Source organism: Nerophis lumbriciformis, linkage group LG11, assembly GCF_033978685.3.
Source record: "Nerophis lumbriciformis linkage group LG11, RoL_Nlum_v2.1, whole genome shotgun sequence".
Taxonomy (NCBI): domain Eukaryota; kingdom Metazoa; phylum Chordata; class Actinopteri; order Syngnathiformes; family Syngnathidae; genus Nerophis; species Nerophis lumbriciformis.
In genome coordinates, this window is record NC_084558.2 from 370303 (window position 1) to 394935 (window position 24633).

The 24633-nt window shown below is 39.1% G+C and overlaps 1 protein-coding gene across 1 annotated transcript in view; it reads left to right on the forward strand.

Annotated features, from left to right (window-relative positions):
• LOC133610921 (ubiquitin carboxyl-terminal hydrolase 31-like) overlaps nt 1-24633 on the forward strand; it is a 34315-nt gene that overhangs the window by 2018 nt on the left and 7664 nt on the right. Inside the window, exons 2-12 of the mRNA XM_061967689.2 lie at nt 9116-9253; nt 9327-9415; nt 14630-14722; nt 14810-14945; nt 15010-15160; nt 20615-20795; nt 20870-20981; nt 21045-21139; nt 21441-21518; nt 21723-21852; nt 23719-23838. Of these exons, the coding sequence (XP_061823673.1) occupies nt 9116-9253; nt 9327-9415; nt 14630-14722; nt 14810-14945; nt 15010-15160; nt 20615-20795; nt 20870-20981; nt 21045-21139; nt 21441-21518; nt 21723-21852; nt 23719-23838 (1323 nt within the window). The remainder of the gene's footprint in view (nt 1-9115; nt 9254-9326; nt 9416-14629; nt 14723-14809; nt 14946-15009; nt 15161-20614; nt 20796-20869; nt 20982-21044; nt 21140-21440; nt 21519-21722; nt 21853-23718; nt 23839-24633) is intronic.

Here is a 24633-nt window from a genome sequence, read left to right on the forward strand (position 1 = left end):
CGACATAAAACTGTCTACTTTTACACAAAAACTCCTGTCGGTTAGGTACGACCGGAACCAGTTGAGGGCGGCGCCCTTAATGCCCACACAGTTCTCAAGACGAGTGATTAAGGTGGCGTGGTCGACGGTGTCGAACGCAGCAGACAGATCTAAAAGCACCAGGACAACATATTTACCAGAATCAGTGGACAGGAGGATATCGTTAAAAACTTTTAGAAGCGCTGACTCTGTGCTGTGGAGATCACCATATATACCATATTGAGCTTGGAGACCAGTGTTTTTCAACTTTTTTTTTTTGCCAAGACGTTGAAAAAAATCCAAATGCACACCACCAGCAGAAATCATTAAAAAAACGAAACTCAGTTGACCGTAAAAAGTCGTTGTCGCAATTGCTGGATATGACTTTAAACCATAACCAACCATGCGTCAATATAGCTCTTGTCTCAAAGTAGGTGTACTGTCACCACCTGTCACATCACACCCTGACTTATTTTTAGCTTTTTGCTGTTTTCCTGTGTAGTGTTTTAGTTCTTGTCTTGTGCTCCTAATTTGGTGGCTTTTTCTCTTTTTTTGGTATTTTCCTGTAGCAATTTGTCTTTGTGGGGACATTGTGGATTGTCATGTCATGTTCGGATGTACATTGTGGATGCCGTCTTTGCTCCACAGTAAAAAAGTTAAGTAAAAGTTAAAGTACCAATGATTGTCACACACACACTAGGTGTGGCGAGATTATTCTCTGCATTTGACCCATCACCCTTGATCACCCCCTGGGAGGTGAGGGGAGCAGTGGGCAGCAGCGGTGGCCGCGCCCGGGAATCATTTTGGTGATTTAACCCCCAATTCCAACCCTTGATGCTGAGTGCCAAGCAGGGAGGTAATGGGTCCCATTTTTATAGTCTTTGGTATGACTCGGCCGGGGTTTGAACTCACAACCTACCGATCTCAGGGCGGACACTCTAACCACTAGGCCACTGAGTAGGTCTTTGCTGTCGTCCAGCATTCTGTTTTTGTTTACTTTGTAGCCAGTTCAGTTTTAGTTTCGTTCTGCATAGCCTTCTCTAAGCTTCAATGCCTTTTCTTAGGGGCACTCACCTTTTGTTTATTTTTGGTAAAAGCATTAGACACCTTTTTTACCTGCACCCTGCCTCCCGCTGTTTCCGACATCTACAAAGCAATTAGCTACCTGCTGCCACCTACTGATATGGAAGAGTATTACAAGGTTACTCTGCCAAGCTCTAGACAGCACCGACACTAAACAACACACCATTTGCAGACTATAATTACTGGTTTGCAAAACATATTTTTAACCCAAGTAGGTGAAATTAGATAATATCCCACGGCACACCAGACTGTATCCGGCAAAGTGGTTGAAAAACCTTGTAAACAACATTAGGGTCTCAAACTCAACTTACTTGGGGCCCGCTTCAGGTAAAACACTGCTGAATTCCTTCAGGATCACTTTGTAACCATGTGACCACAGTTGTTTACTACTTATACCAGCAGCTATAGTATAGTAAAGTAAAGTTAAAGTACCACTGATAGTCACACACACACTAGGTGTGGTAAAATTACCCTTTGCATTTGACCCATCCTCTTGTTTCACCTCCTGGGAGGTGAGGGGAGCAGTGAGCAGCAGTAGTGGCCGCGCTTGGGAATTATTTTGGTGATTTAACCCCCCAATTCCAACCCTTGATGCTGAGTGCCAAACAGGGAAGAAATGGGTCCCGTTTGTTATAGTCTTTGGTATGACTTGGCCGGGCTTTGAACTCACGATCTACCGATCTCAGGGCGGACACTATAGTGCAGGGGTGTCGAACTAATTTTATATGAGGTGGCGACTTGTCCAGGGTGTACCCCGCCTTACGTCCGAATGCAGCTGAGATAAGCTCCAGTAACACCCGCGACTCCGAACGGGACAAGCGGTAGAAAACGGGTGGGATGGGAGGGCCACACAGAGAAAATTCTACTCCCGAGTGGGCCAGACTGTTAAAATCACGGCACGGTAACTTAAAAATAAAGACAACTTCAGATTGTTTTCTTTGTTTAAAAATAGAACAAGCACATTCTGAAAATGTACAAATCATAATGTTGTTGGGGTTTTTTACTCTTACATGTTGCGGTTAATAGTATTCTATCTTTATGTGTCGTTCTTTATACTTTCTAAATAAATTATGTGATAATGTTCATCAGCCAACTCGTTGGTGTTCATTTTCAATTTATCAAGATAAAGAAATAGTATCAAAATTAAATTACAGGATGTTATTTATGTAGTTTGCAAATGTTCCTCGACTGATGTACTAACATCCTGTGGTTTATTTATCTACAAAGATACAAAGAATTGCTATTGCGACATCTAGTGGACACATTTAGAACAGCGGTTTCTTTTATTCAAAAATTTCGGCAAATTTTTTCACTTAGCAAACTCATCCCGCGGGCCGGATAAAAACTGTTTGTGGGTCTGATCCTGCCCGCGGGCCGTACGTTTTGACACCCCTGCTAAAGTGACTTTGAGCTGTGATAAGTCATTATAAAATGTAAAATTGTATGTAAAAATTATATTGTTGAGTTCGCCGGGAGATTGCCGGAAACACTTGACAGTCCATATTTTTTGTATAGATTTAAGAATTTACTGTGTCTTTACAGTGCATTACTGTAGATCAGGGATGTCAAACATGCAGCCTGCTTTTATTTTTACAGTAAAATTCTGGCAACTAAGCTGCCAGTTTTGTACCGTAAAATTAAAATTTTTTTACAGGGTAGTTTGCATACAGGAAGTTGTTCTTTGTGTGTTTAATTTTTGTGTCTGTGTCATTCTAGTAATTGTTGAGTTATTGTCCCTAATACATTTGCATTGTACTATCAGCTGCTTAGGGTGTGCAAGCCGCTATTACACTAAACTAGGAAGTTTAGTGGAGGGCCACAAAATTGATTGATTGAAAGAATTTTGTTGTTTTGTTTTGTTGCGTTCGGACCAGTTGTTCCTCCCAGGGAATTCAAGTTGCTGGTCACTCCCAAGCTCTTCTATGACACATAAAGCTGAGTAGAAGAACCACCAGAGACAGAATAGGTATTTTGTAATTTTATTTCCAAAGCCTTTGGAAATAAACTTGAGACCAAATCCCGTACAGAAGCGCTCACTCGCACAGCTAAATTGGTCTAACTTTTCATACGGCAAAACTTCTTCTTTTATCTCGTCTCTCTTGCCCCCACCCTCCTTGTCCCTTTCTCCACAGCTGGGCAAAGGGAAAGATAAGAGAAATAATTTATTACTACTCCCCCTTTCTCCCAGCTCACTCCAGGTCCCTTTTGTTTATTATCTAAAGTCGGTTTTAGACGAGAAGCAGAGAAGATCTCCCCCCTTCACATTCTCAAAAGTAGGCACACAGTATTTGCAGACAACCAAAAGATAACAAATAAAGAACACTAGCTGTTTTGTACTATGACTATGGTTTAAAAGAAGTAACACACAAATATGGATGTATGTAATTATCTGCCTCCGTCAATTTACAGATTTTTTTATATTAAATTACATTGTATTTCAACTTACACTCATTACCCTCGGGACCAAATTGGACCCCCAAAAGGGACAAGCGGTAGAAAATGGACGGATGGATGGACTCCAATTCTAATCACATTTTTAAAAAGTTTGCTGAATTTGCATCAAATCAATATTGTTGCTAATTATTACTGCATGGCTTAGTCAAGCCTGCAATAATATAATAGTTGTTACAGTTCGTTCAAAATATTGCATAAATGTTACCACTGAAAACCAAAATTGGTAATATAAAATAAAAAAATAAAAATAAAAACACCAAATGATTGCTATAGCAACTTAGCATTCACACAATAAAAAGCACTTTCTATTTATAACTTTTCACATGTCAGCAGTTTATACGTGTTTCCGGTGTCCGAGTGACTGCTCATGTGTCTGTATAATCTTTGTGCCTCTCATATTCCACCAGTGAGTGTAGTTCTAGGTAATATTTGTCCCAATGTTTTTTTTTTTTTTTTTTCCAAAAACTGGAGGTCTTTTTAGAAAGGCTTACTTGAGGGGAGAGAGGAGCGGAAATGAACACATTGCCTCTTCTTAAAAGTGTTCCTATTTTTTTTTTTTGTTGTTTGCCAGCCAGAATATAAATGTCTGACTGGGTTTAGATCTATTCTGTCTCGAGCGACAGCCTCTAAATATGTGCGATGAGGCAGCAATTCACAATCACAATCAGGTTTGACTACATTTAAAGACATAAGAACAAAGTTAAATGCAATAAAATACATGCTTTACTGTATGCCTTGTGATTGACTGGCATCCTTCCTATGTTTTGAATCAGCTGGGATAGGTTCCAACGATCTGCAATGGTTGTGTTGTTCTTTTAAATTGTATTTCATGCCCTGTGATTAACTCATGTCCTGTTCATAAGTCTGTTAGGATAGGCTCCAGCTTTCTGCAGTATTGTACAATGAAGTAAGGCATCTGTTTTTTTTTTAGCTTGTCCTCATTATGGTAACAGGTAAGCTAGAGCCTATCCCAGCAGTGTTCTCTGGCAAGGCACATATTGACAAGCAACCATTCACATTCACATTTACACAATACAAAGTAATATCCCAAAATGTATTTATTGAGTATTTTCGTGCAGCTGGGAGAGGCCCCAGTCCTCTCTGCGACTCCGAAAGGGACAAGCGGTAGAAAATGGATGGATGGATGTTGTTTTATTTATTTTACCTGAGTCCGCTGGAATAGGTTCTCGCTCCCTGCCATTCAATAAGATATAAGTGGAAGAAAATCTATTTTTTTTTTTTAATTTTATGAAATAACTAAATAACTAACTTCCCCCTCTATCTTCAAATTATATATTTAATAGTTTTAGTGTACTGTTTTCATTTTTGTTTAAGACAGCTGGGATAGGTTCTAGCTCCCTGCAACTCTGAACAAGATAAGTGGTAGAAAATTGCTGCATTTTGTGTTGTGATGTATTTCCTGCTAAGTGGAACATTTTTTTTTTTAAATTTTATGAAATACCCTGCGATTGACTGGCATCCTATTTTATTCATGGCAAGTCTGTCTCTCTGCTAAAATTAGCTAGGATGGGCTCCAGCCTTCTGCAATATTTTATCATTTTGTTATCATTGGTAAGTATATGTAAGTAACTTCCCCCTTTATCTCCAAATTATATATTTAATAGTTTTAGTGTACTGTTTTCATTTTTGCCTAAGTCCGCTGGGATAGGTTCTAGCTGCCTGCAACTCTGAACAAGATAAGTGGTAGAAAATTGCTGCATTTTGTGTTGTGATGTATTTCCTGCCATGTGAGTAACTCATGTTCTATTCATGGTGCATCTGCCTTATCTTAGGGCAAGTCAACTGTGATGAGCTCCAGCTTTCTGCAATGTTTACCCATGAAGTAATAAGATCATTGATTTATTTTGTATATGATTGTATTCATGTTGCCCCAGTCAGGTGGGATAGGTTCTAGCTCCCTTGCAAACTTGAACAGGATCAGGCTTTCTGCCATATTTTGTTATGATTAAGAAGTAAGTAAAGCACCCAAAATATTGATATATTCAATATTTTTGTCACATTTATTTCGCTTTAGTCGGTTCTAGCACTTTGCAAATTTGAACAGGATAAGCGGCAAAACGTATTGTTTTTATTGTATGTCACGTTATTCTGTCTGCCTTTTGACTGACATGAACTGGGCCAGGCTCCAGCTTTCTGCCATTATTAATTTGTCACCATTAAAAAGTAAAAAAAATAAAAAAAATCATTTATTTTGTTTTAGTCAGTTGGAATAGGTTCTAACTTTCAGCAAATTTAAACAAATGGTACACATTTAATTTAAGTGATTTATGTCATGTCCTGGTGGTTTCTTCATGGTGAGTCTGCGTTCTCCCTAAATAGCTGGGATAGGTTCCAGCCTCCTGCAACATTTTGTTATCATACTTATTTTGTTATTTAAAATGGACTAACCTGCTCCCCAAAATGTGTCTATTTAATATTTCTATAATATTAATTTTGCCATAGTCAGCTGGGATAGGTTCTATCTCACGGCAAACTTGAACAGGGATAATAATTGTATGTCCTGGTATTGAGTGGGGTGATATACATGCGATCATGCTGGGATAGGCTCCAGCTTTCTACCATATTTTGTCATTAATTTGTTAGCATTAAAAAGTAAGTAAATCACCCGAAAGATGTGATGTATTTAATATATTTCTTGCATTTATTTTGCCTTAGTTAGCTGGGATAGGTTCTAACTTCTAGCTCCCGGCGAACTTAAACTGGATAAGTTGTAGAAATTAAATTTACTGTAATTGATTTATTACAGTAATCAACTGGCATAGATTCCAGCTTTCTTCTATATTTTATTTTAATATCACTAAAATGTAAGTAAACCACTCCAAAAAAAAAAATTGGATGCACTTTACATTTTGTTACATTTATATTGCCTTAGTTAGCTGGGATAGGTTCTGGCTCCTGCAACATTGTATTATCATACTTATTTTGTTATCATTTAAAATGAAGTAACCTGCTTCCCAAAAATGTATGTATTTAATATTTCTATAATATTCATTTCGCCATAAACAGCTGGGATAGGTTCTATCTCCCGGCAAACTCAAACAGGGATAAGTCATATCATTTACTGTAATTGAATAATTTTATGTCTTGGTATTGACTGGGGTGATATACATGCATTCATGCTGGGTGTGCTTTCTTCCCTAAATCAGCTGGGATAGGCTCCAGCTTTCTGGCATATTTTGTTATTAATTTGTTAGCATTAAAAGTAAGTAAATCACCCGAAAGATGTGATGTATTTAATATATTTCCTGCTTTTATTTTGTCTTAGTTAGCTGGGATAGGTTCTAACTTCTAGCTCTAGCTCCCTGTGAACATTTCTACAACTGGATAAGTTGTAGAAATGTTATTTATTGTAATTGATTTGTTTCAGTAATTAACTGGGATAGATTCCAGCTTTCTTCTATATTTTATTTTGCTATCACTGAAGTGTAAGTTACTTGTCCAGGGTGTACCCCGCCTTTCGCCCGATTGTAGCTGAGATAGGCTCCAGCGCCCCCCGTGACCCCAAAGGGAATAAGCGGTAGAAAATGGATGGATGGATGAAGTGTAAGTTAACCACTCCAAAAAAAAAAATCGGATGTACTTAACATTTTGTTACATTTATTTTGCCTTAGTTAGCTGGGATAGGTTCTGGCTCCCAACTATTGGCAAACTTGAACAAGTACTGTAGTGGTAGGAATGTAATTTAATTGATTCGATTCATGTCCTGGTATTGACTTGTGGCATATTCATGGTGAGTCTGCCTTCTTACCTAGATGAGCTGGGATAGGTTCCAGCGTCTTACAATATTGTATTGTAATTATTTTCTTATTATTCAAAATTAAACACATATATGTGTGTATTATTTTTGTTGTATCTAATTTGTCTTAGTTGGCTGGGATAGGTTCTAGCTCCCAACTCTTGGCAAACCTGAACAAGTACTGTAGTGGCAGAAATGTAATTTAATTGATTCGATTCATGTCCTGGTATTGACTTGTGGCATATTCATGGTGAGTCTGCCTTCTTACCTAGATGAGCTGGGATAGGTTCCAGCGTCTTACAATATTGTATTGTAATTATTTTCTTATTATTCAAAATTAAACACATATATGTGTGTATTATTTTTGTTATATCTAATTTGTCTTAGTTGGCTGGGATAGGTTCTAGCTCCCAACTCTTGGCAAACCTGAACAAGTACTGTAGTGGCAGAAATGTAATTTAATTGATTTGATTCATGTCCTGGTATTGACTTGTGGCATATTCATGGTGAGTCTGCCTTCTTACCTAGATGAGCTGGGATAGGTTCCAGCGTCTTACAATATTGTATTGTAATTATTTTCTTATTATTCAAAATTAAACACATATATGTGTGTATTATTTTTGTTATATCTAATTTGTCTTAGTTGGCTGGGATAGGTTCTAGCTCCCAACTCTTGGCAAACCTGAACAAGTACTGTAGTGGCAGAAATGTAATTTAATTGATTTGATTCATGTCCTGGTATTGACTTGTGGCATATTCACGGTGAGTCTGCCTTCTTCCCTAGATGAGCTGGGATAGGTTCCAGCGTCTTACAATATTTTATTGTAATTATTTTCTTATTATTCAAAATTAAAAACAAATATGTATGTATTATTTTTGTTGCATCTATTTTGTCTTAGTTGGCTGGTATAGGTTCTAGCTCCCAACTCTCGGCAAACTTGAACAAGTACTGGAGTGGTAGAAATGTAATTTAATTGATTCAATTCATGTCCTGGTATTGACTTGTGGCATATTCATGGTGAGTCTGCCTTCTTACCTACATGAGCTGGGATAGGTTCCAGCATCTTACAATATTGTATTGTAATTATTTTCTTATTATTCAAAATTAAAAACAAATATGTATGTATTATTTTTGTTGCATCTATTTTGTCTTAGTTGGCTGGGATAGGTTCTAGCTCCCAACTCTCGGCAAACTTGAACAAGTACTGGAGTGGTAGAAATGTAATTTAATTGATTCAATTCATGTCCTGGTATTGACTTGTGGCATATTCATGGTGAGTCTGCCTTCTTACCTACATGAGCTGGGATAGGTTCCAGCATCTTACAATATTTTATTGTAATTATTTTCTTATCATTCAAAATTAAAAACATATTTATATGTATCATTTTTTGTTGTATCTATTTTTTCTTAGTTGGCTGGGATAGGTTCTAGCTTCCCGAAACTGAAAAAGTGGTCGAAAATGAATGTATTTTGTTTTAATTCATTTCCTGCCCTGTAAATAGCTGGTGTTCTGTTCATGGTGCTGACTTAAAGCCGTTTCACTGTGATCCAGCTAGCATCCTCATTCTTTACGGGGTGATAATCAGAGCACACATGTACAGTATGTACAGTATGAGAGTCTGTAGTGTAGACTCCAGGTCTCATGGGGTAAGTAGCTTTCATGACAAGTGAGCAGAGGTGACTTTAGTTGTGTCGTCAGCCAACTGTCATTTGTGTCCTTGCTCCTCATCCACCATGACAAATATTACATGAGCAAGGTGGCATTTCACTTCTATCCTCTAAAAGAATCCAACTATTTGCAGAACGTGGTGTCAAAAAGTGCTCTTCAGTTCAAGGGGAACTCGCAGCATGACGCCCAGGAGTTTCTCCTGTGGTTGCTGGATCGAGTTCACGAGGACCTCAACAACATCATCCACCCTGACGTGCGACCCCCCAGGACGGTAAACGGCAAGACGGTAGCTGACATTCATTATGCATGCGCTGTCTTAAGTTGTGTTGTTTTTGTGTTTGCAGCCTCCAGTCGAAAATGAAAATGCTCCTGAAGGATCTCCGTTGCCAACGCCTGGCTCTTTTGTGCAGGAGCTTTTCCAGGCACAATACAGGTTAGCACAATGTGTGTGTTTGTATGTGACCAACACACACTGACCATATATAAGCTGCGCCGCCCTGTGGGACTGATTGTGTTCCTCTTTTTTTATATATTTGACTGTAGTAATATACGTTTGTCAAATAATGCACGACTTGATGTATTTCTGTGCAAATACGAGCTACTGACCCACTGCTCAAAATCTTGGGATGTATAATCTTACTTACCATCTCTTATATTAACCTATTCTTAGAGTACATAGTCATGACTTATTTGATGTACAAACCCCGTTTCCATATGAGCATTTTAATTACAGCAAGGTGGTCTTGCCGCTGGGCCTTAGGCCTGTCGCACCTCCACCGGTGCCTGTGGTGGACTGTGCATGGCAGGGACGTCCCCTTCCCTGAGGCAGGCCTAAACCTGACCGCATACCAGAAAAGGTTTTGCTGCAGGGTCTTCAGCTGGGGACCACCTCTCATTGATGTTTCGCCCCTTAGCCCAGAACATCTCCCGGTGGCGGGGCAGTGAACAGGGACGTCTCCCTGACACCACCTGCAGCAAAACCTACTTGGATACTGCTCCTCAAGCCTTGTCGCGTCGTTTGAGCCAGAGCCAGTGGCTAGCTTTTTCTGCTACTTCTGAGAGCTCCTTGGTGGATCTGCTCAGGGTGGCTCCACGTAGTCCCAGGTCCTTGAGCAGACGTGATGTTGATCTGCCCACAAAGCCTCTGGCTCCCACCTCCACTGGATACAGTCTCACCCTCCATCCACTTTCTCTGCAGTCCGCGACCAGGTCTGCATACTTTGCCTTCTTTCTCTCGTAGGCAGCTTCCAGTCCCTCCTCCCATGGCACTGTCAGCTCAATCAGTACTACTGACTTCAGAGCTGCAGACCACAGCACAACATCTGGTCTTAAGGTGGTGCTGCATATCTCCTGTGGGAACTGGAGCTGCCTGCCCAGGTCCACTTCCATCTTCCACGCCGCCCCTGGTGTTAATAGCTTGGCGGGTGTTCTCTTGCTGGAATGTTGGGAAATTGTGTTAGATGTAAATATAAACGGAATACAATGATTTGCAAATCATTTTCAACCCACATTTTTTTTTTTTTTTTTGCAAATAATCATTAACTTTAGAATTTGATGCCAGCAACACGTGACAAAGAAGTTGGGAAAGGTGGCAATAAATACTGATAAAGTTGAGGAATGCTCATCAAACACTTATTTGGAACATCCCACAGGGGAACAGGCAAATTGGGAACAGGTGGGTGCCATGGTTGGGTATAAAAGTAGATTCCATGAAATGCTCAGTCATTCACAAACAAGGATGGGGCGAGGGTCACCACTTTGTCAACAAAAGCGTGAGCAAATTGTTGAACAGTTTAAGAAAAACCTTTCTCAACCAGCTATTGCAAGGTATTTAGGGATTTCACCATCTACGGTTTGTAATATCATCAAAGGGCTAAGAGAATCTGGAGAAATCACTGCACGTAAGCAGCTAAGCCTGTGACCTTCGATCCCTCAGGCTGTATTGCATCAACAAGCGACATCAGCGTGTAAAGGATATCACCACATGGGCTCAGGAACACTTCAGAAACCCACTGTCAGTGACTACAGTTGGTCGCTACATCTGTGAGTGCAAGTTAAAACTCTCCTATGCAAGGCGAAAACCGTTTATCAACAACACCCAGAAACGCCGTCGGCTTCGCTGGGCCTGAGCTCATCTAAGATGGACTGATACAAAGTGGAAAAGTGTTCTGTGGTCTGACGAGTCCAACTTTCAAATTGTTTTCGAAAACTGTGGACGTCGTGTCCTCCGGACCAAAGAGAAAAAGAACCATCCGGATTGTTATAGACGCAAAGTTGAAAAGCCAGCATCTGTGATGGTATGGGGGTGTATTAGTGCCCAAGACATGGGTAACTTACACATCTGTGAAGGCACCATTAATGCTGAAAGGTACATACAGGTTTTGGAGCAACATATATTGCCATCCAAGCAACGTTACCATGGACACCCCTGCTTATTTCAGCAAGACAATGCCAAGCCACGTGTTACAGCAACGTGGCTTCATAGTAAAAGAGTGCGGGTACTAGACTGGCCTGCCTGTACTCCAGACCTGTCTCCCATTGAAAATGTGTGGCGCATTATGAAGCCTAAAATACCACAACAGAGACCCCCGGACTGTTGAACAACTTAAGCTGTACTTCAAGCAAGAATGGGAAATAATTCCACCTGTGAAGCTTAAAAAATGTGTCTCCTCAGTTCCCAAACGTTTACTGAGTGTTGTTAAAAGGAAAGGCCATGTAACACAGTGGTGAACATGCCCTTTCCCAACTACTTTGGCACGTGTTGCAGCCATGAAATTCTAAGTTAATTATTATTTGCAAAAAAAAAAAACATCTTGTCTTTGTAGTGCATTTGTTTGAATATGGGTTGAAAAGGATTTGCAAATCATTGTATTCCGTTTATATTGACATCAAACACAATTTCCCAACTCATATGGAAACAGGGTTTGTACACTGATATCAACTTCTCTTGTATTGGCTTGCCTCACTTTCCTCATGATGTCTCGTTCTATTATATAATTAATGACAAATCTAGATATATCTTAATATTTTCTTATACAGATCTATCTTGTATTCACTTTATTTGGTTTGGCCCATCATATCTTGACTTATTTCCTATTTACTTATCTAACACTATTACTTTTTTATGTAAACATACTGTATTGACCTTGACCTGATCTTATAGCGAATTGTCTTATCTTTACTTTCTCCTTTCAGTCGTAGCCTGTCATGACTTGTAATGTGTCAACATATTAAATGTTGACTTAAATTGGCATTTTATCTTCACTTATGCTTCATCTTATTTAATCTTGACCGTGATGATACGTTGATATCTTACATAGACTTGTTTTACTTCCTTTCCTTTTGTATTGTCTTGACTATCTTATCACATCTTATGTAAACCTTTTTATACTTTATTGACATATGTGACATCAACTTGTGTTGATATCTCATTTAAACATGTCCTACTTTTTTCTTATTTGACACTGACTCATGTAGATTGATTTATACAGACTTATATACCGGTAGCTTGACATATATTATCTTGTCGTATTTTCTTAGTTTATACCGTTTTCTATTATCTTGAGTGTTGTTTGTTGACATGTACGCACCCTTCTTGTCTTTTTCTTATTTGATTTGATTTGAAACTAACATTAGCATAATCTATGTCGAATTTCCTTGGTCTAGCTCATCTTATATTGTATTTGATCTAGCTTGACAATCCTATAGTGCAGTGCTATCCAACTGGCGGGCCAATCTGGTCTGGGAATGAGACCATACCGGCCCCTGAGTTCAGTTCAAAACTTGGGAGACAAACATTTTTGCAGGAAATTTCTGAAAACACTAGAGTGCTCCTGTTGTATAGAGGAACTTGGAGCACTATAATCACATTGGCAGATCCTTGCGTTGACATTTATTAGAACACTTGGGCTCAAACTTGTGATTTACACAACTGAGGTGTTCCTCAAGGCACCCCTTTACGTCTTCTCCTTTTTGGTAGTTACAATGTTTTTTCATTACTGTTGCTGTAGCTTGTTTATTTTAGATGCAGTCAGTAGTAATTTGTTCAACTTCTTTATTTATACTTGTGGTGTTCCTCAAGGTTCTATTTTAGGTCCTCTCTTTTTCATCGTTTGGGCTATTCATCTGGTGGCCAGCAAGTTCCGATCAAAAAACTTGTAAGACTCTCACATTTTGGTCCTTTAGCATATGAGCCCCTCGCGGTCTACTATTCAAAACGTCCAGATTCACACCCACGGAGAGGCCTCTTTCCAATATTATGTCCCCCATTTGTGAAACAACCTGCCGGAGGTCTTCAAGCCTGCAGAGCATGTTACATTTTTTTAAAACAGGCTCGAGACCTACTTTTTTAACTTGGTCTTTAATTATTATTCCTATTCATCTTATAATTTAATTATATTTTTAACGCTTTATTTTTCTTGTATTTATTAGCTTTTCTATACCACATCTAGTTATTTAATTGTATCCAGTTTTACCTACATGTTTATGTAATATTGATACATTTTACAAATGTTATTGCATCATATTAATATATTTTATTTATTTTATCGTATCCTCCTATATTGTCGTTATTTCCAGCATTTCCTCAGCGGGAGCCTTCTGCACTGGGGGCTCTGATGTGCTGTGGCTCTGGCTCATGGGTTCCTCGCTGTGTTCCCTGGGTCAGAGTCATTGTGGTTTTGGTCCATCATCATGTAAAATTGTGTTTTCTCACCTGGTTCCTCTGTACTCTGCCACATATGTTTTTACATGACTTTTATTATGTGTTTATATGTGTCGTAGAGGGAAATGGTGGTTTGGGTTTGGGTTCGGGGGGAGGGGGGGGAACTGACTGACTGTTTGTTTTTTAAATGCTTTTAAATGTAAAGTACTTTGTGCTACATTCTATATGTATGAACAATGCTGTACAAATACAATTTGATTGATCAATTGTTTGATTGATTAAAAACAGCAGAGCGCTTCTGTAACTCGGACAAAATAAATAGACCCAAAATCAAATGTCTACTGTAGAGGACACTGGTTCTCTGGGCTATACAAAATACGAATTGGAATGAAGGGAGAAGTCTTGGTCCCCGGTCCTTAGCTTTATGGAAATGTGTCCCCCAAAACAATTTGGTTGAACAGGCTAGGTAACACATTTTTTGCTGTAGTGACTATTTTTGACTTTGCTTATTTTGACTTATGTTGAAATATCATCGATTGACTTGTCTTAGCTTTACTTTCCCTGAAAAGTCTCATCTTATTTAATCTTGGCACTTTTACTATGACTTGTGTAAGCCTTTGCCCGACCTATCGGTTCTAACATATAGTGATGAGTCTTATATTTACATTCATTGGTTGGTCTTGTCTTCTTATAGACTATTTTACACAGTAATTAGTGTTATCATGTCTTGATTTGTCACATGCAAATTCTTCGTTTATTGTGACTTATTTTACATTTGCCTTATTCGTCCTTCTTGACTTTTCTTATGTTTACTTACGTAGGTTTGGTATTTTTTTGTACCTTCTTGACACAGGTGTCTTTTTTAAGGCATGCCTTTTTAAAATAATGTTCAATGCCTAGACAGCTTTGTAGATATTTTTCAAATGTCCATTGTTCCCCTTTAAAAATGGCGAGTTCCATGGCTTTGATGGTGTTTCCGCACAGATCCTCCCTGACGTGTCCTCACTGCCAGAAACAGAGCAACACCTTTGATCCTTTCCTCTGCATCTCACTGCCAATCCCGGTGCCTCACACACGGTGAGCCAGCGTTACACAGAGACCAAGACGATGCTAAAATTAGAGGAGGATGTCTATCTTTGACGTATCTATTTATTCCTTGGCTAGGCCCTTGTATGTAACAGTGGTGTACCAGGGCAAGTGCTCCCACTGTATGAGAGTGGGCGTGGCCGTGCCCCTGTCAGGTACCGTGTCCAGGCTGAGGCAAGCTGTGGCCCAAGAGACCAAAATCCCCGCCCAACAGGTACCTCCTCCTTTGGAGCTGTTTTGAATCCATGTAGGGATTGAACTTCAACATCTTGCCTCAGATCGTCCTCACGGAGATGTACTACGACGGCTTCCATCGCTCCTTCTGCGACGACGACGACGACCTCGAGATCATTCAGGAGAGCGACTCCATCTTTGCGTTTGAGACGCCCGAGCTCTTCAGGCCCGAACAGATCCGCTCGAAGAGAGGCGGTACTACATCCTCTTTGTTTAGATCAATGGTGTCAAACGAACAGGTTTTACCCGGCCCGCGGGATGAGTTTGCTGGTATAAAAATGACCACTAGATGTCGCAATAGCAATTCTTTGCATCTTTGTAGATGATGCTACATATTTAGAAAATAAACCACATGATCATTCGAGGAAAATGATCAAACAACATAAATAACATACTGTAATTTGATTTTGATATGATTTTTTTTATCTTGATAGATTGTAAATTAACAGCAATGAGTTGACTGATGAACATGATCACATAATTTATTTAGGAAATATAAATAACGACAAATAAAGATAGAATAATATTAACCGCAACAGGTAATTGTAAAAAAAAAACAACCTAACAACATTATCATTTGTACAATTTCAGAATGTGCTTGTTCTATTTTTAAACGAACTACTTGGGAGTAGATTTTTCTCCATGTGGCCCTCGATCTAAAATGAGTTTGACACCCCTGGTTTAGATCATACTTGCAGGAGGCCCAATTAGAATTGGCACTCACTAGACACTTCATTAGGTACACCTATTTGTTCTAATACAAGTCAAAGTGGTATTAAATTCAACAGTACAGTTAGTGGAAATATGATAAACAGTTTAATGAATTACATTTTTCATGAAATAAAATGTAATAAGATAATAGTAAAATAAGAAAATAACAGAAGGGAAACTTAAAATGCTAAAAAAGACATTTATTGATATTTTTTTTCTCAAATTATCTGGAACCCCTCTTAATCGTAGTTTTAATTATTTGTATTTACTGTATTAACCCGATTATGAGATGGTTAAAAAAAAAGAGTCTTAAATACCCTTTATGTCAAATAAGAATTATAATTTTTTTTTAATTCCAAGCAACCATTTTTATTTCACTGATCATGGAAAACATTGTTTAAATACTGTATATATACAGGTAAAAGCCAGTAAATTAGAATATTTTGAAAAACTTGATTTATTTCAGTAATTGCATTCAAAAGGTGTAACTTGTACATTATATTTATTCATTGCACACAGACTGATGCATTCAAATGTTTATTTCATTTAATTTTGATGATTTGAAGTGGCAACAAATGAAAATCCAAAATTCTGTGTGTCACAAAATTAGAATATTACTTAAGGCTAATACAAAAAAGGGATTTTTAGAAATGTTGGCGAACTGAAAAGTATGAAAATTAAAAATATGAGCATGTACAATACTCAATACTTGGTTGGAGCTCCTTTTGCCTCAATTACTGCGTTAATGCGGCGTGGCATGGAGTCGATGAGTTTCTGGCACTGCTCAGGTGTTATGAGAGCCCAGGTTGCTCTGATAGTGGCCTTCAACTCTTCTGCGTTTTTGGGTCTGGCATTCTGCATCTTCCTTTTCACAATACCCCACAGATTTTCTATGGGGCTAAGGTCAGGGGAGTTGGCGGGCCAATTTAGAACAGAAATACCATGGTCCGTAAACCAGGCACGGCTAGATTTTGCGCTGTGTGCAGGCGCCAAGTCCTGTTGGAACTTGAAATCTCCATCTCCATAGAGCAGGTCAGCAGCAGGAAGCATGAAGTGCTCTAAAACTTGCTGGTAGACGGCTGCGTTGACCCTGGATCTCAGGAAACAGAGTGGACCGACACCAGCAGATGACATGGCACCCCAAACCATCACTGATGGTGGAAACTTCGCAGAAGAGTTGAAGGCCACTATCAGAGCAACCTGGGCTCTCATAACACCTGAGCAGTGCCAGAAACTCATCGACTCCATGCCACGCCGCATTAACGCAGTAATTGAGGCAAAAGGAGCTCCAACCAAGTATTGAGTATTGTACATGCTCATATTTTTCATTTTCATACTTTTCAGTTGGCCAACATTTCTAAAAATCCCTTTTTTGTATTAGCCTTAAGTAATATTCTAATTTTGTGACACACGGAATTTTGGATTTTCATTTGTTGCCACTTCAAATCATCAAAATTAAATGAAATAAACATTTGAATGCATCAGTCTGTGTGCAATGAATAAATATAATGTACAAGTTACACCTTTTGAATGCAATTACTGAAATAAATCAAGTTTTTCAAAATATTCAAATTTACTGGCTTTTACCTGTATATATATATATATATATATTATGTGTTTGATTTTGATATTTTTCCAAAAGTGGGTCTTGAAAAATATGGCAATTGCAGGCACGTGAAATCTGCATTTTTATACATTCATTGTCATGTCAAAATATCACTTTCTGCGTTTTTTAATGAAATAAGATACAAACAAACTTTGTTTAACGCTCGCCTGTTCCTCTTGCCTAAACATCTCAATTAGTTGCAGGACAGGGAGACAATCAGGGGCGCCGTAAATAGCTTGCTAGTTAACATAGTTAGCATCACCTAGCGAGCATATTTGTTGTCACCTGCGTTCGCTCTATGAGCCACAACGTTAACGTTTTTACACTTTGCTGCTAATCATATTTGGATGATTACAATCCGAACACAGTTAGTTCCGAACCAGTTGTAGTTCTAGAGTATATATTAGTAGCCAGCAAGTAGGTATATTTTTGACGTGACTAATGTAAACCTACTCAGTGGCCTAGTGGTTAGAGTATCCGCCCTGAGATCGGGTTGGAATTGGGGGTTGAATCACCAAAAATGATTCCCGGGCGTGGCCACTGCTGCTGCCCACTGCTCCCCTCACCCAGGGGGTGAACAAGGGGAAGGGTCAAATGCAGAGGACACATTTCACCACACCTAGTGTGTGTGTCAATCTTTGGTACTTTAACTTTACTTTAAACAGAGGTTACAACACAGGAAGAATATTACTTGAGGGGGCGTGGCTACAGGATAGAGTTGCCAAATGGGAATAGTTTTCTTTGCATGCATGTTATAGAATTTTACATTACATTTTCAATGATAACATTGTTTGTAAATGATCGACTAAAAACAACCTAAAACATCTGTGGTACATGGGACATGCAAGTGTCAAAAAGACAGCCAAAAGAGGTTGGAAGATGAGAATAAATCTAAAGGTAAAATTTTGTGTGCACCCAATTGCAGGAAATGTAGACTTGATTTTCTAAATCTTCTTTCGGTGTTTGCGTGGCTCCACTTTATGCTGACTTTTTTTGGTCCGTTTTCTTTTTTTTTCTCTTAAAGTGCTCACATGCCTGTAATTCAATAAATTGTTTTGTTTTTGTTGAATGCGAGTGTGAATGTTGTCTGTCTATCTGCGTTGGCCCTGCGATGAGGTGGCGACATGTCCAGGGTGTACCCCGCCTTCCACGTGAATGCAGCTGGGATAGGCTCCAGCCACCTCCGCGACCCCGAGAGGGACAAGCTGTAGAACATAGATGGATGGATAGGTTTGGTTTTTGTGTGTATTTTTATCTGAATAATGTTTGCATTATTAACTTATTTCACATTTTGTATTTGATTTAGATTTGTTTTTCGAAAAATGGGTCTTGAATTGTGTAGTTTTTAATTGTTGCCAGAATTTTCTGTAATTTGAAATGCCTTTGAATTCAAATAGGTTACTAATTTTTCATTTTACCTTTGATTTTTATATTCTTTTCCACAAAATAATTCTTGAAAAAGACTGTGCGTATCATTTTGGGTTCAATACAATAATTCAATGACACATTTTTATTTGTATTGTTTTTCTTTGATTTAAATTACAGCATGTGCGTCACAATACGAAGGTTCTGTGTTCGATCCTGGGCTCGTGATCTTTCTGTGTGTGAATGTGAGTGTGAATGTTGTCTGTCTATCTGTGTTGGCCCTGCGAAGAGGTGGTGACTTGTCCAGGGTGTACCACTCCTTCCGCCCGAATTCAGCACCCTCTGTGACTCCAAAAAGGACAAGCGGTAGAAAATGGATGGATGGATAGTTTCACTTTTTAATTTTGATATCAAAAACAGACCTTGAAAAAGAGTGGTTGTCTTATATTGGGGTCCATCCATTTTCTACCGCTTGTCCCTTTCGGGGTCGCGGGAGGTGCTGGAGCCTATCTCAGCTGCATTCGGGCGGAAGGCGGGGTACACCCTGGACAAGTCGCCACCTCATCACAGGGCCAACACAGATAGACAACATTCACACACTAGGGCCAATTTAGTGTTGCAATCAACCTATCCCCAGGTGCAAGTCTTTGGAGGTGGGAGGAAGCCGGAGTACCCGGAGGGAACCCACGCAGTCACGGGGACAACATGCGAACTCCACACAGAAAGATCCCGAGCCCGGGATTGAACTCAGGACCTTCGTAACAAAATAATGAAATTACACATTTTCAGTTTTTACATTTTTAAAATTTTTTCCTTCCATCCATTTTCTACCGCTTGTCCCGTTAGTTAAAATTCCATCCATCCATTATCTACCGCTTGTCCCTTTCGGGGTTGCGCGGGGGGGGGGTTGCTGGAGCCTATCTCAGCTGCATTCGGGCGGAAGGCGGGGTACACCCTGGACAAGTCGCCACCTCATCGTAAAATTACGTTATTGATTTCACATTTTGTCCTTGATATTTGTTTTTCTTCCCCAAAAAAACAGATCTTGCAAAAGAGTGGTTGCCTAGTATTGGGGTCTAAACAATAATTCAAATTTAAGTCCCATCTTAAAACTCATTTGTATACTCTAGCCTTTAAATAGCCCCCCTGTTGGACCAGTTGATCTGCCGTTTCTTTTCTTTTCTCCTCTGCTCCCCTTTTCCTTGAGGGGGGGGGGGCACAGGTCCGGTGGCCATGGATGAAGTGCTGGCTGTCCAGAGTCGGGACCCGGGGTGGACCGCTCGCCTGTGCATCGGCTGGGAACATCTCTACGCTGCTGACCCGTCTCCGCTCGGGATGGTGTCCTGCTGGCCCCACTATGGACTGGACTCTTACTATTATGTTGGATCCACTATGGACTGGACTCTCACAATATTATGTCAGACCCACTCGACATCCATTGCTTTCGGTCTCCCCTAGAGGGGGGGGGGTTACCCACATATGCGGTCCTCTCCAAGGTTTCTCATAGTCATTCACATCGACGTCCCACTGGGGTGAGTTTTTCCTTGCCCGTATGTGGGCTTTGTACCGAGGATGTCGTTGTGGCTTGTGCAGCCCTTTGAGACACTTGTGATTTAGGGCTATATAAATAAAGATTGATTGATTGATTGATTGAAATACACATGATTAGTTTAATCGTTTTTTGTAATTTTCTTTAGTTAAAATTAGATTGCGTAATTAGTTTCACATTTTGTCTTTGATATTGATTATTTAAAAAAAAATATATTTTTGGGGTCAACACGGTAATTCAATCACATACTTTTATTTTGTAGTAATTTTCCTAAAATCCGAATGCAGCTGGGATAGGCTCCCCCCGGGACAAACGGTAGAAATTTGACTTACATTTAAATTTGATTGTGTTATCAATTTAACTTAAAAAACATATACATACCCTAACTTTCCACTATTTGTGTTCGCCTTGAATACAGGGAGTCCGCATGCTAACCTGAACCAGAACAACCTGAAGTACGGCACAGAAAACAACCGGATATCCGCCCAAATCCAGGAGCCCACGACTCCGCCCCCAAGTCCCAACAAGAATAGCGGGCAGGACGAGAAGGTGGTGTTGCTGGTGTGTAACCGAGCATGTGCCGGCCAACAAGGACGCAGGTACATGGAGAAGGAATTAAATTATGATTTATGCCACTTTTATTTCCTTTAATATAGCCTAAACGTGTTTTCAGGTTTGGTAATCCCTTTATACTCTACTTGGAGCGTACGGTCACGTGGGATGTACTACAGAAGGAAATACTGGAGAAGATGCGGCACATTTTGCGCCCTGGAGCCGTTGTGCAGGTATGAGATACAATTCACACTGCATTATTATGCATTATTAATTATAATCATTTTACTCTTTAGGTTGGGCCCTTCACTTTACGTGTGGTTGGGGTGGTTGGGATCACATATCTCCTTCCTCAGGAGGAGCAACCACTATGTCATCCATCTGTGGAGCGGTAAGGCTGTCTATCACCGCTAGGGGGAGTGCTGCTCCCTTTTAATAGTGCCTCGACCTGATGTTCATTGCAAAACAGCAGTATGTTTTTATAGATTATTAGGAAATATGTATTTATTTTTTAATTGTAAGTGGTGTTACCATTGGTGTATAGAAAAATATTTATTTTAATAAACAAAAAAAATGTATGATAATTATTAAATGTATTTGCAATTTATTGTGGAATTTAAAACAATTAAATATGCACACGCAATTCTTTAAGGCAAATATATAAAACAATAATATGGTCTGATCATTTTCAGAGCGTACAAGTCTTGTGGTCCCGGAGGGCCGCCTCATGTCAAAATTGTTGTTGAATGGGACAAGGAAACAAAAGACTAGTAAGTAGGACCCGAGTATACTCACTGGCCAAAATATTGGGCACACATGCACAATCTTAACGAGATGCAATGTAAAAAAAAATGTCACGCTCAGCAAAAAATGCTGCTGCATAAGGAAAATCCAAATATTCGGAACACGTCTCAGTATGCGCAATAGATCGCCCTGCGGTCGCCTTGTGACTTCTGTTGTTTTCCTGCTCGCAGTCTGTTCAAAAGAACAGAAGATGAATACATCCCGGATGCTGAAAGTGTGCGGCAAGTGAAGGAGCAGCACCTCCAGCCTCAGAGCTGTTCGCTGGCCCAATGCTTTCAACTGTACACCAAAGAAGAACAGGTAGGTTCCCACCAGAAACACTCCGCGTGGTTGTTTAGAGCCACAATGACTAGTTGGGCCACATATTTAATGGCAAACGGTCATTTCAGTAGCTGATCATCACCGTGCTCTGCAGGTGTTTGCATCTTCTACTTTGACTGAATTATATAATGGATTCAGTTATATTACGTATCTGCTAAACTTGTATTCAATGATGAGTCAACTTTATAATAGTTTTAGTTCAGTTTAGCAGATCGCTGCCGTGTCCGTTCAAAAGCCCAAAGAGATAATTGCAAATTTAGTATCGCTTTGAACGTTGTCTCAGTGACAGATATACAGCCGTATTTCTAAAACAACCGGACTATTTAAGTTTATATTGTAGCTGAACTTTTTCCCTAAAAATATAAAGTCTCAAGAATATTAGTTTTTTCATCGTTTTTGCCCATTTATTGTGTTTTGTTTACTTTTTCACTTCATACCAAAGCAACACGGCAGTTTTGAAAGGGCTTCACTTTAGCTTCATTGAACACTTTTCCTTTCCCCTTGGGCTTATCAACCTTTTTTTTTTTATCTTGCAATATGAACTTTGGACATAATCTGGAATAAAAACACATAACTATTGATCGTATTGGATTGAGTTGATCGTAGTTGTCAATGTAGACTTTTTGTTTATTGTTCATACGGGATTATTTAGAGTACCGTACATAGAAATCTTTACATAAGTTTTACAATAATAATACATTAGTTGTTTATGTCCAATTATAAATGTACTTAAAGTGCATTTTTGTTGGCTGTGTTTCTTATTCACACACTCTGGCTCCCATAGCCAAATATATTACTGGTTGCCAAGAGTAATACAGTAATCCCTCGTTTATCGCTGTTAATTGGTTCCGGGTCTGGCCGTGGTGAATACATTTTTGCAAAGGAGAAACTATTAATTATAAATTCAATATTTCAATAGATAGACCATAAAAACTGTGTACGACTTTGTAAATATTGAAATAACATATAGTCACCTTCACAAGCTGCAAACGTCAAAGCGCAATGTGGCGGAGAAAGATTGTATTACAATAATCACTAGGCAACAGTCAGCTGTAGCCCTAGCGCAGAGCTATTCAACTGGTGGCCCGTGGGCCAAATCTGTCCCGGGAATGACACCATATCGGCCAACGAGTCCAGTTCCACACTTTTGTAGCAAAGTCCTAACAACACTAGAGTGCTCCTGTTGTATGGAGGAACTTGGACCACTGTAACCACATTGGCAGATCCTTGCATTGACATTTTAACCTTGCTAGCAAACATAGAACACTGGAGTCCAAAGGCACCGCTTTAAATGTTCTCCTTTTTGTCGTTACAGATTAATTTTGTAATGTGATTTATGTAACTCAGGTGTTGCTGTAACTTGTTTACTTCAGATGCAGTCAGTGGTCATTTGTTTAAACATTTTAGTTATACTAGTGGTGTTCCTCAAGGTTCCATTTAAGGGCCTCTCTTTTTCATCATTTGGGCTCTTCAACTGGTGGCCTGCGAGTTCAGTTAAACAAACTTGTGAGGGACTCACATTTTTGCAGAAGGCCCTTAAAAACAGCAGACAATCCTGTATCTATTCTAGAGGATGCTGGCTCTCCAGAATATACAAAAAAAGACTAATAAGTGAGAAGTCCGGCCCCTAAGTCTTTAGTATTCTAGGAATGGCGCCCCCAAAACAATTCAGTTGAATATCTCTGCCTAAGCATGTTACATGAGTAAATGGGGTCACAGACAAAATCTTGTTTAGGGCCACAAAGCTTTAGAGTTAACTTAGTCACTAAACAACAGGTTACCCTTCTAGAGAAGGCACCAAAACGTCTTTCGAACATGACTTTTATCACATCATTCTTTTCCCAGCTTGCTCCTGATGACGCCTGGCGCTGTCCACACTGCAAGCAGCTCCAGCAGGGCAGCATCAAGCTGAGTTTGTGGACCCTGCCTGACATCCTCATACTGCACCTCAAGCGCTTTAGACAGGTACAAACACTTACTAACACTTAGTTTTGTTTTGGACCTTATGGTTTATTTTTTTTATCATTTAAGTTTATTTCGTACATGCATACAATTACAACATGATACATCACAATTTCCAGTTTCTCTTTTCAACTTGTCCGAAAAGGAGTAGGAAGTAGCAGAGCTTATTTAATCCTACCCATTTTCCCAGATCATAGCTTTTGTGAACTTCCTGTTCTCAATTTGTTAACAATTTACTCCATTAATAATAACATTTCTAAAAAGATAAATAATGAATAAAAAGTTGACAGTGAATTAAGTTGTATTTCATATAGTGAGATGAATAAAGTTATCAATAAGTTCAAAATGTTTATCATGATTCCACTTCTTTGTACTTTGCAAACACTTTGAGTTTGAACAGTTTCTTGAATTGGATTATACTAGTACACTGTTTGATTTTTTTTTTTTTACTTAATCCATTCCATAATTTAATTCCACACACTGATATACTAAATGTTTTAAGTGTTGTAACTGCATACCAATGTTTTAAGTTACATTTTTCTCTGATGTTATATTTCTCCTCTTTTGTTGAGAACAATTGTTGTACTTTCTTGAGTAGCAGATTGTAGTTTGCTTTGTGCATAATTTTAGCTGTTTGCAAATTCACCAAATAATTGAATTTCAATATTTTTGATTCAATAAAAAAGGGTATACATGTTCTCTACAGCCAACATTGTTTTATTCTAACTGACCTCTTTTATTTCCCCATATTTCTACACAATAACTCAGATATGATCACACTTGCGAGCAGTAGAGAAT